This window comes from Scyliorhinus canicula, chromosome 10, assembly GCF_902713615.1.
Source record: "Scyliorhinus canicula chromosome 10, sScyCan1.1, whole genome shotgun sequence".
NCBI lineage: Eukaryota > Metazoa > Chordata > Chondrichthyes > Carcharhiniformes > Scyliorhinidae > Scyliorhinus > Scyliorhinus canicula.
The window spans coordinates 107,061,634-107,074,122 of NC_052155.1; the positions used below are offsets into that span (position 1 = coordinate 107,061,634).

Consider the following 12,489-nt stretch of genomic DNA (forward strand, 5'->3'; position numbering starts at 1 on the left):
GGTGCAGTCAGTTAAAATGACGGTCCTCCCGAGGTTCTTGTTTTTGTTCCAGTGTCTGCCCATCTTCCTCCCCAGGGCCTTTTTCAAGAAGGTAACGAGTAGTATCATGGGGTATGTGTGGGCACATGGCACCCCGAGAGTTAGAAGGGTCTTTTTGGAGCGGAGTAGGGATAGTGGAGGGCTGGCGTTACCCAACCTTTCAGGATATTACTGGGCGGCAAATACATCGATGGTGCGAAAGTGGATGATGGAAGGGGAGGGGGCAGCCTGGAAGCGCATGGAGAGGGCGTCCTGCGGCAACATAAGCTTAGGGGCACTGGTAACGGCACCATGGCCGCTCCCTCCCACGAGGTATACCACGAGCCCGGTGGTGGCGGCCACCCTCAAGATCTGGGGGCAGTGGAGGCGACACAGGGGGGAAGTGGGAGGTCTGATAGGGGCACCACTAAGAGGGAACCACAGATTTGCGCCGGGAAACACAGGAGGGGGATTCCAGAGCTGGCAGAGGGCGGGTATTAGACAACTGAGGGACTTGTTTATAGAGGGGAGGTTTGCGAGCCTGGGAGAGCTGGAGGAGAAATTTGGGCTCCCCCCGGGGAACACGTTCAGGTACCTCCAAGTGAAGGCATTTGCCAGACGACAGGTAGAGGGGTTCCCCGCGCTTCCCGACAGGGTGCTATCAGGGGTCTGGGTCGGGGAGGGGAAGATCTCGGACATCTATAAGATTATGCAGGAGGTGGAGGAGGTACCAGTAGTGGAGCTAAAAGATAAGTGGGAGTTAGAGCTGGGGGAACAGATAGAGGACGGGACATGGGCAGACGCCCTGGAGAGGGTCAACTCGTCGTCGTCATGTGCGAGACTAAGTCTCATTCAATTTAAGGTACTGCATAGAGCCCACATGACGGGGACAAGGATGAGTCGGTTTTTCGGGGGTGAAGACAGGTGTATTAGATGTTCGGGAAGCCCTGCGAATCATGCACATATGTTTTGGGCATGTCCGGCACTGGAGGAGCTCTGGAAGGGGGTGGCAGGGACGGTGTCGAGAGTGGTGGGGTCCAGGGTCAAGCTAGGATGGGGACTTGCGATCTTCGGGGTTGGGGTGGAACCGGGGGTACAGGAGGCGAGGGAGGCTGGAATATTAGCCTTTGCGTCCTTGGTGGCTCGGAGGAGGATCTTGATTCAGTGGAGGGACGAAAGGCCTCCGAGTGTTAACACCTGGTTAAACGACATGGCAAACTTCATCCAATTGGAAAGGATCAAATTCGCCCTGAGAGGGTCGGTGCATGGGTTTTTCAGGCGATGGCAACCCTTCCTAGACCTCTTGGATCAGAGATAGAAACTGAGGCCGTGACAGCAGCAACCCGGGAGGGGAGGGGAGGGGCGGGAGGGGAGGGGAGGGCGGGAGGGAGGGGGGGGGGGGGGAGGGGGGGGGGGGGGGACGCGCGAGTAGGGGGGGGGGGGAATTTATTCTTTTTTTTGTTAAGTAGGGGGGTTTGACTTTGTTTTGTTATAATTTAAATGTAAATGTAGGGGGGGTTAAAATGTTTGTATTTTGAAAAATTTCTTCAATAAAAATTATTTAAAAAAAAAAGAACATAGAACATAGAACAGTACAGCACAGAACAGGCCCTTCGGCCCTCAATGTGGTGCTGAGCCATGACCACCCCACTCAAACCCACGTATCCACCCTATACCCGTAACCCAACAACCCCCCCCCTTAACCTTACTTTTATTAGGACACTACGGGCAATTTAGCATGGCCAATCCACCTAACCCGCACATCTTTGGACTGTGGGAGGAAACCGGAGCACCCGGAGGAAACCCACGCACACAGGGGGAGGACGTGCAGACTCCACACAGACAGTGACCCAGCCGGGAATCGAACCTGGGACCCTGGAGCTGTGAAGCATTTATGCTAACCACCATGCTACCCTGCTGCCCCTCAATGTGGCGGTTCCTGGATGTGTTGGAGTTTCCTAAGGAGGAGGATGGGCCGGTTTAGGGCCTGGAGGTCCCAATTGGGCTGCAGAGGTGATGGATGGCATCGGGGCGAGGCAGGCAGGGAAGACTAGAGTTTTATAAAAAGTTTGGGGTGGAGCTGGGGCCACTGCTGGTGAGGATATATTATATGTATATTATATATATATATAAATACCTTAAAAAAAAATAATGAAGCGAGGGAGAGGGGGGCGGGGGAAACTCACCCCTACTTAATCGCAGCGGTCTTCCATCTCCCTAATTCTTAAAAAAGAATAAGGACCTAGAGGCAGTATGGATTGTATCACCTGATATTGTTATTGAATGTCGATGCCAAGCTTTTGGCGAAGGCACTTGCATTGCAAATTGACAACTGTGGGCCCGGGGTTGATTGGGGAGGATCAGACGGGTTTTGGAAGGCAGTTGTCTGCGAATGTGCGGAGGTTCATAGAATTTACAGTGCAGAAGGAGGCCATTCGGCCTATCGAGTCTGCACCGGCTCTTGGAAAGAGCACTCTTCCCAAGCCCACATCTCCACCCTATCCCCATAACCCAGTAACCCCACCCAACACTAAGGGCAATTTTGGACACTAAGGGCAATTTAGCATGGCCAATCCACCTAACCTGCGTATCTTTGGACTGAGAGGAAACCGGAGCACCCGAAGGAAACCCACGCACACACGGGGAGAACATGCAGACTCTGCACAGACAGTGACCCAAGCTGGGACCCTGGAGCTGTGAAGCAATTGTGCTAACCACTACGCTACTGTGCTGCCCTATATATTACTTAACGAGATTATGATGCTCTGGGGGGGGGGGGGGGGGGGGGGGTTAGGAGGTTGAGGTAGTGGTGGTGATGGACGGGAAGAAGGCTTTTGATCGGGTGGAGTGGGCATATTTGTTCGAGGTGCTGGGGCGGTTCGGGTTCGGACAGGGGTTTCTGGATTGGATCCGGCTACTGTATAAGGCACTGGTGGCGAGTGTGTGGACAAAATGAGTGAGTTTGGAGTACTTTGGGTTACACCGTGGGACAAGACACTTGCCGTTGCTCTTCGTCTTGGCAATAGAGCCATTGGCAATGGAGCTCAGGGCATTGAGGGATTAGACAGGAATTGAATGGTTGGCGTGGGGTGTCAAGCATAAGATTTCACTGTATGCGGATGATCCTTTATTATAGATTTCTGACTCGTTGGGCTGCATTGGGGGAATTAGGCCAGTTTTTGGGATATAAATTGAACATGGGGAAAGAGGGAAGTTCCCAATCAATGCTTGGGGGGCAGAAAAGGAAGTTAGGTAGTTGCCGTTCAGGATTGTGGGGACTAGCTTTAGATACCTTGGTATCCAGGTGGCGCAGAGCTAGGTCCAGCTGCATAGATTGAACTTGTCCGATTGGTGGAGGGGATGAAGGTGGATTTTAAGAGGTGGGGCGGGTGCAAAAAGTAAAATGACGGTTTTTAAGTTAGACTACTCAATTTAGTTTTCCCAATTAAGGGGCAATTTAACGTGGCCAATCCGCCTACCCTGGACATCTTTGGGTTGTGCGGGTGAGACCCACGCAGACAGGGGGAGAATGTGCTGCCGAGGTTTCTGTTTGTGTTTCAAAACCTCCCGATATTTGTCCCCAAGTCGTTTGTCAGGAAGGTCAATGGGTTGATCTTGGGGCTTGTGTAGGCAGGGAAGGCCCCGCGGGTGCAGCGGGCTTTTTGGAACGGTGGTGAGGGGGGGCTGCCATTGTCAAATTTGATCAATTATTATTAACTACAAACATTGCAATGGTGAGGAAATGGGTCGTGGAGGAGAAGTTGGTTCGACCACAAGACATAGGAGCAGAATTAGGCCACTCGGCCCATCGAGTCTTCTCTGCCATTCAATCATTTTTTTAAAACGCATTTTATTCAAACTTGTATCAAAGTAGGTTCCAGCAAATAAACACCCCGGGAAACATTTTTCCCAACAATCAACTATACAGTTTGTACAGATTTTTCTCCTTTTTCACCCCCCCTCCCCATCACACACTCCCCCACCCCCCTGCGACGAACAGCCCCTCACGGTCACAAACACCCCCCACCATTTCTCAAACTCCCCTGCTGAGCCCCTTAACCCATACTTTATCTTCTCTAACCGCAGGAAGTCATACAGGTCACCCAACCAAGCTGCTACCCCCGGTGGCGATGCCGACCGCCACTCCAGCAAAATTCGACGCCGTGCAATCAGAGAGCTGAAGGCCAAGGCATCGGCCTTCCTTCTCCCCATGAGCTCCGGCTTCTCTGAAACCCCAAATATCACCATCAAAGGGTCGGGGTCCACTCCCTCCTCCTATCCTGGCTAAGATGGCGAACACTCCCGCCCAGAATCTTCCCAATTTTTCATGACCCCAAAAATTTGTGCGCATGATTCGCTGGCCCCGCCCACACCTCTCACACTCATCTGCTACTCCCTGAAAGAGCCCACTCATTCTCGCCCGAGTTATATGCGCCCTGTGCACCACCTTAAACTGTATCAAGCTCATCCTTGAACAAGAGAAGGTCCCGTTTACCCTTCGCAGTGCCTCACTCCATACTCCCCAATTGATCTCCATTCCCAACTGCGCTTCCCATTTCTCCTTGGGCTTCACCACCCGCTCGCCTCCTTGCTCTCCCAGCTCCGTCATTCAATCATGGCTGATATTTTTCTCATTCCCATTATCCTGCCTTCTCCCCATAATCCCGATCCCTTTATTAATCAAGAATCTATCTATCTCTGTCATAAAGACACTCAGTGATTTGGCCTCCCACAGTCTTCTGCGACAAAGAGTTCCACAGATTCACTACCCTCTGGCTGAAGACATTCCTCCTCATCTCTGTTTTAAAAGATTGTCCCTTTCGTCTGAGATTGTGTTTGGGGAGGGGTGGAGGTAGCATTGTGTAGGGGAATAAACCGTTAGCCCAGTGGTTGTGTCGGCTTTGAGGGTATGGGGGCTGTGTAGACTGCACTTGGGATTGTTGTTATTGTGGGTGTCTATTTGTGATAACCATAGATTTGTGCAGGGTCAGGGACCTGGCAGAATTCCTGAGGCTGGCGAAAATCAAGTTCGCTCTGCGGGGGTCGGTAGAAGTGTTCACCCGGAGGTGGAAACCATTCATTGCTTTCTTCCAAGGAGGATTGAGGGGTCGGGAGGGGGGGGGATATTAAAATCGGGAAGGCAGGGAGTGGATGGGGGACGGTGTCAGGGGGCAATGTGATAGTCTTCTGATACTCATTCTTATTGCAACAGGAGTAGGCCATTCAGCCCCTCGTGCCTGTCCCACCATTTAATGAGTCTGTAACCAAACTCCATATGCCTGCCGTTGGCCCATATCCCTTAACACCGTTGCTTAATTTTAACAAAAATCTTATCTATTTCAGATTTAAAATTAACTGATCTAGCTTCAACTGCTGTTAATGGGAGAGAGTTCTAAACTTCCAGCACCTTTGAGTGAAGAAGTTCTTCATAACATCTCTTCTGAACCATCTAGCCCTAATTTTTAGACTATTCCCCTTAGTTTTAGAATCTCCAACCAGTGGAAATAGTTTATCTTCATCCACAATGTCTTTCCCTGTTAATATATTGAATGCCTCGATCATATCACTCAACCAATTTCCTAAACATGTCAATAATTTGCCCTCAACGCCTTGCGCTTCTACCTTAGTTGACAGTCTCTTGTGTGCGACTCTATCAGTTGCCTTCTGGAAGTCCATATAAATGACATCCATAGACATTCTCCTGTCTATTACCTTAGTCATCTCTTCAAAAAATTCAATAAGATTAGTCAGGCATGACCTTCCCATCACAAATCCATGCTGGCTCTCCCTGATCGACTAAAATTTTTTCAAGGTGTTCAGTTGCCCCATCCCTGATTATAGACCCCAGCAATTTCCCCATCTCAGATGTTAGGCTAACTGGTCTGTAATTCCCTGGATTCCCGTCTTTCACCCTTCTTAAAAAGTGGAGTGACAAGTGCAATTTTCTAATCCAGAAGGACTACTCCTGAATCTAGGGAACTCTTGAAGATTATAGTTAGGGCATCTAAAATGGGACCCCCTACTTCCTTTAACTTCCTTCGGAAGGAAACCGTCAGGTCCTGGGGATTTGTCACTCTTTAATTCCATTAATTTCTTAGTTAGTGATGCTGTAATTACTTCAATTGTATTAAGTCCCTGTCCTCTATCGAATATTAATTTTTTTGGGGAATTCCTGCAAGTTATCCTCCTTTTTTACTGTAAATACTGAGGCAAAGTAATTGTTCGACATGTCTGCCATTTCCCCATTATCACTGACAATATCTCCATTTTCAGCTTTTAATGGGCCTACATTGCTCTTGACCACAACTATAACATTTCTTCCTTTTGATTTTGAGGTCTCTTGCAAGTTTCCTTTCATAATCCCTTTTAGTAGCTCTTATAAGATGCTTTGTGACACTTTACTGGTTCTTGTACCCATCCCATTTGTCCAGATCTGTTCTATGTCTTGCATTTTTGTAAGCCCTTTCTTTCAGTTTTATGCTGTCCCGAACCTCTTTAGTTGTCCATGGCTGCTGTTTTTGTGAAGCAGAACCTTTTCCTCTCAGGGGTATGTACTGCTCTGTATCTCGTTAAATGTATCTTTAAATATTCTCCGCTGATCCTCAGTCGTTTGACCCATTAACAAATCTTCCCAGTTTACCGTGGAATAATGCCTCATTCCATTAAAGTCAGACTTACCCAAGTCTAAAATCCTAGTATCCAACAAAACTTGCTTTTCACTTTCAAACACTAACTGAATTCAATCATGTTGTGATCACTATTTGATAAATGTTCGTGCAGTTAGACTACTAATTAAGTTGGGCTCATTACTCATAACTAAATTTAATATGGCTTGCCCCCTTGTTGCATTTAGAACATATTGCTGCAGGAAACTATCCCGGACACATTTCAGAAATTCACTACCTTTCTGACAGGTTGTCTGCCTCTCCCAATCTATGTATAAATTGAAATCCCCCATTAATACTACTCTGCCTTTACTACACACTTGCCCAATTTCTGCCTTTCTACAATCTAACACCTCAGAATTGCTTCTAGAGGGTTGACACACAACATCATTACAGACTTAGATCCTTTTTTGTTCCTCGGTTCCACCCACATGGTCTCCACTGGATGCTCTCCCAGGCAAAAGAAAATTCATGTTGGGAAAATAAAATCCAACTCTAGCATTACAAAGCTAAAAATATTATAATTTGTCAGGCTATTTATTTTAATTTTCACCAGAAGATGGACAGAATTTTATAACGTGGTTAATATTCCAGAATCTAATGTAGTAATGCCTGTTCAGTCACTGTAAGCCCAGGGCTCTAATAATACGCCTAGATTTATTTACATTGCAATGATACTGGCATTTGGACTTTGAATCATGGCCTACACAAAAACTAAACCGTAGAAGTTTAAAGCTTCAATTTCCGAATGCAGCATATAAAATCTAATTATTGTTAGATCAGGCTCCTCAAAACTCAAATGGTGTTATACAGCTCTATAGTATTTAGAAAGCATGTTAATGAAAATATCTAGTGGCAAAATTCATTAAATTTGTTTACTCTAATAGTTAATTCTATGTCAATACTCAAAAATCAATTTTCAGTTTCAACACATCATCGGTTACATCACTGCTCTCTAGCTGTTTACAATATCAAAACTCAACCTCAAGACATGCCCTGATAACAAACAAAACAATCACACACACAGTGTTGTAGCCTTACAGAACAGTCTATTTCAACTCATAAAATTAATGTGTACTGTAAATATACCAGTACCTGTTTCAAAATATTGTAATTGGTTCTTTTGCTTCCCAATACAAGTCAAATATAAAATTTAATCTTCCGTTATCTTTCGTTTTCAGATATTGATTAAACTAAACTAAGGTACATTTTTAGCATTCTACTTCAGATTTCCAGCTTTGGGGGTTTCCTTTTCTTTTAATAGCTATTAGTGTGTAATGCTATCACAATACTATCCCGAGATAAATTAACTGAAAATGTACAATAATAAGATAATGTAATTTCTCACCCATTAAGGTTGCTAGAAGGCAGAGGGAAGACATTTCAAGATCAATATGGTCTTGCATATCCTTAACAGAACCTCGACCAGATGCCTCAGGTTCTTCAGTTTTCCAGGAATGAGCTGCAGATGTTGAAGCAGCAGGTACAGGCTCTTTGCTGTCTTTCAAAATCTCCACAGAAACACGATCACCATGTTGCAGGGGCAAAACCTCATTTTCCCATCCCACTTTAGGTGGATGCAGTTCCTTGGGAGGAAAGCCATGCCGTATACATTGCAAATGTGGAGGAAGGTTAAATTCTTTAGCTATGCTTTCTTGAAATTCTGAAAATGTTACAGATGCTTGAAGGGTCAGTGTTGCCTGTCTCCCATCACTAGTGGTTACTCTAATCTTTTTTTCCTTGGTAGGTGATGCGGAATAAGGGGACTTGATGGGAGTGGCTGGAGCAGATGATGATCCATCTTTAATAATTCCAGGAGATGATGGTTGGCCTGGTACTTTTTGATCTTGGCGTAATTTGTCAGTTTTCCGCTTTTGCACAATAGCTGCATGGTCAATAATATTCTGCTGAATACCTCGTTCCGTTTTACTCATATTCAGTTCTTCCTTATGCAGAGTCTTTGATTTCTGACCCATTAAAATAATTTTGGTAGGTAAATGAGGCTCTGATGCTGGTTCATCTTGCAAGTCACCAACTCTACGACTATGTGCCCCTTCAACAGTGACTGGAGTATATTCATCAGGGTTCTTTTTTGCTGTATGATGTAATATGGTGTTAACAACCTTCTGAATCAAGATTTCACTTCCAAATTCACCAGGAAAATGCTTGGTAACAAGCTTCATTGCAACATCATAAACATTGCTGTTTAGAGCCACTTCACTTTCATATTGAAACCAATAAACAGTTTCTCGAACCACCCTTCCATTCCATTCCAAAGTTATTGGGAATGCTTCGGGTAAGTTATCATATTCCTTTCCTTCCCAGTAATGCTTGTAGCCACAGCCACATTTACCTCCAGCAGATCTGGCATTAGTTCGATCTCCATCTAAGTACACAACAGAACCATCCCCTCTGACGTGGCGCATAGAAGTACCATGACACCAGTTGCAAGATGTTAAGTGACTCAAATTATAATCTGGCACCAGTACATCTTCTTTAGGATCATATGAGCAGACCAAATGGTTAACAGGAAAGCTGTAATTTTTGTCTGGCTTCAGTTGGCCATGAGTACTTGTAGCTAAGTTGTACAGCTTTCCTCCTGGAGCGAGCCACTCTGTAGGCACATGAAGCTCAGAAAGAGCTCCACAAATCAAACATTTTTGCAAACGATTTTCAATTACAGCTTTCTTTGCAGCTTCAGTAACATCTTCAGGCTGTATTCCAATCACCCCTGTCCTTCTGTATATATACTGATGGACATCTGCTACCAGAGAAGGGTGGATATCATGTGTCTTCAAGAAAATTTCTTCCATCGCAGCAACTAGCCTCTGCAAGTACTTGTCCTGCAAACTTCGGTCACCTCCTAATGTACAGCTGTCATCGTCAAACTGTATGTACTTCCTAATAAGCTCCTGTGGAACACCCCAGGCTTTAGGCAACAGTTTTAAAGGAAGCCTGGGTAAAGGACCCCTTTTAATTCCAACCAAAGGTATATAATGGTTGCGCCCTGAACTGCTCCATGCAATGCAAATAGGTTTATTAAGCTGTCCATCCTTTCCCCAACATTTTTCTTCAGGAACTAATCCTGGGAGAAATGTAGCTGAATAATCACCACAACTTCTCATTCCACTCAGAGAATCTAGCAAAATGATTGGACGATGCAATACATTGGCCAAACCAAAAATATGAATATTACGTAGACCTAAAGGTACGCCTTCAGGAGGAACAAACAAAGGATCACACTCATTAATGATATCCTCCCATTCTGCTGCATCAATGAAGTCATGAAATAATGCCTTGTAACGATCCAGGTTTAGCTTAAAGTGTTGTTTGAGATTTTCACGCAGAGCATGCCAGAAAAGTTCTCTGCCCACCAAAGCCCTGGAAACAGCATGAACCAAACAATGACCATCACCATCAACGTGAACAGGGATTAGACATTCTTGATTACTATTTGCCTTCTTGATCTCCTCAAGAGTATCATGGAGGTACAACAGGCTCCCTGAGCGGTCTTTCCCATAGCCCATAGTTCCAATGTGCTCTGCATCAATAAGGAAAGCTCTGTCACCCAACAAGGCACAATCAAACATTTCCCCTTGGTTCATCGCTCTCAAGAGTTTGGCCTTCCCGGTTTGCTTATCCATGCCATACCGGGTCAATATAGGAGACAGCAGCTTACAGTGGTAATTGGACAGTCCCATTACTTTCACCATTTCCGTGCCCTTTTTGGGGGCCGTGACTCCCAGCAAAGCATTCCTCAGCAGGTTGTGCAGCACCACGTCTGGGTCGGTGACTTCCTCTACATTGAGCAGGTTTCTTTGTTCATGGCGCTGGCCGCATTCGGTGCATTCTATACTGACTCCATAGGCTGGGAAAAACAGCCGAGCCTGGCACTTGGGATCCGGACACGTACCCGACAGAATACGTTTGTCTTTTTTCTTAGATCCTTGCAACATTGTCTCATTGATTATTCCGGTTGTAGTAAAATCGGTCTATATATTTCTAGTCGTTAATGCTCACAGTGTCATGGTCAGTTGATAAGGAGAAAGGCTGTTCCTGTCACTAATATTCTTTACTGGGAGATGAAACGCGGAAGTACTCAGTTTCCTCTTTCTCCTTCCACTCACAGTTTCCGTTATTAAACGAAACGAAACAAGTCTCCTTTACTGAAGGCAGGAGACAGCAGCGAGGAGTGAGTGCGGACACGCATGCGCCGAAGGCGCGCTGTATGACGGGTTGTAGTTTTCAGTTGAAAGTATATCCGTCGGTTTGCTGGTGGAATGTGAGGTTTCTGAACTACAATCCCCGGGATGCATTGAAGCGACCAGGAGACTGTCCATTGAGCGGAGGACTCGAACTGCTGGACAACCGAAAGGTGTGCTGGGAGTACAGGTGATGGTTATGTCACGTTTGTTTTTTTTGCTTTTTTTTTTGTGTTGTAATTTTGAATGTCAGCGACAGTCGGAATTCTGTGTTTCCTTGATCGTGTGGCTTGATTAACCCAATTAAAATGATTTTACATTATTTTTATTGGCTAGTTCCACGACACGATACCCTGAACTAAGTGTATGTGTACTGTGGCCTTTCAAATGTGCTGTGAAGATCTGAACGAGCTGGCACGGTGCAGATGTCAGTTTAGAATGAGCTGTCAGGCCTGCTGCGCGGTTACTAAGGAGAAGCCGATGTCATAGATACCGTCATAGTCAGGATTTGACTACGTTTCACCTCTCACTGCGCGCGCTATTGCGCAAGAATCGCCAATGACGTCACCATCCGTGGGTTGCTGCTGCGATGTGATGACGTCTGCACAATTTTATTCCCGCTACTAAAGGACTGAAGGTGTGATGGTGGGGACTGTCAGTGAGGCTGCTGTCAGAAAACTCATTTCCATACCTTTCTCGGTGGACGTTTCCATAATTGTGACCGCAGCATCATTACTTTAAAACTGTAAACGTGAAAGTTTGAATAAATACTAAAAGCACCCCAAAGGAGTGGGCTCCTTTGTTTAACCCTCCTGAAAAAGTTCCAAAGCCAAAATATGTTTTCCTTTTATATTTCCAAGTAATTTTCTCGTGACTCATTTTACCATGGCATCCTTGACAATAAACAAAAAACGATATTTGTCAGAAAAAGGCTCTAGGGAGACAGACTTGCCAGTCTAGGAAAAATCTCTTCTGTTGTTTTCCTTGTGTCCGATATCTGTAATTGTCTTTCCTATGGCCAAATGTTACTCTTTCACTACCGTATTGTTCACGGTTGCTTCTCTCCCATTTGTCTCACACTCCCTGGGTTCAATTTCCGAAAGTAGAAAATACTGAAAAGAATGCAGGTCTGGCAGCATCTGTAGAGAGAAACTGTGTCAACATTTCAAGTCCGTATAACTTCTGTGTTTTTAAGAGGGGTTATATGGGCTCAAAATATATATATATTTTTATATTTTATTAGAGTATTTGCAAGTTTTTATAATAATACCAATTACAGCGACATAAACACGGTACAATAAACATTTTCACCCCCATCACAATCTTCACACACCCTAACCATTTTTATTTTCTCCGAGGAAGTCGACGAGCGGCTGCCACCTCCGGGTGAACCCAACCATTGACCCTCTTAAGGCGAACTTTATTTTCTCGAGACTGAGAAACCCAGCCATGTCACTAACCCAGGCCTCTACACTTGGAGGGCTTCGAGTCCCTCCACATTAATAAGATCCGTCTCCGGGCTACCAGGGAGGCAAAGGCCAAGATGTCGGCCTCTTTCGCCCCCTGAACTCCTGGCTCTACCGACACTCCAAAGATCGCCACCT

At 45.6% G+C, this 12,489-nt stretch overlaps 1 protein-coding gene and 1 long non-coding RNA gene across 2 annotated transcripts in view; one reads left to right on the forward strand and one right to left on the reverse strand.

Annotated features, from left to right (window-relative positions):
- Positions 1-10,725, reverse strand: part of vcpip1 (valosin containing protein (p97)/p47 complex interacting protein 1) — an 80,343-nt gene extending 69,618 nt beyond the window's left edge. Inside the window, exon 1 of the mRNA XM_038809511.1 lies at positions 8,032-10,725. Within this exon, the coding sequence (XP_038665439.1) occupies positions 8,032-10,639 (2,608 nt within the window). The 5' untranslated portion in view covers positions 10,640-10,725. The remainder of the gene's footprint in view (positions 1-8,031) is intronic.
- A 149-nt stretch (positions 10,726-10,874) lies between these two features.
- On the forward strand, positions 10,875-11,665 carry LOC119972586. Its single transcript, XR_005462087.1, has 2 exons — positions 10,875-11,075; positions 11,222-11,665. It is a non-coding gene; the product is annotated as an uncharacterized LOC119972586 (long non-coding RNA).
- Positions 11,666-12,489: the final 824 nt, after the last annotated feature.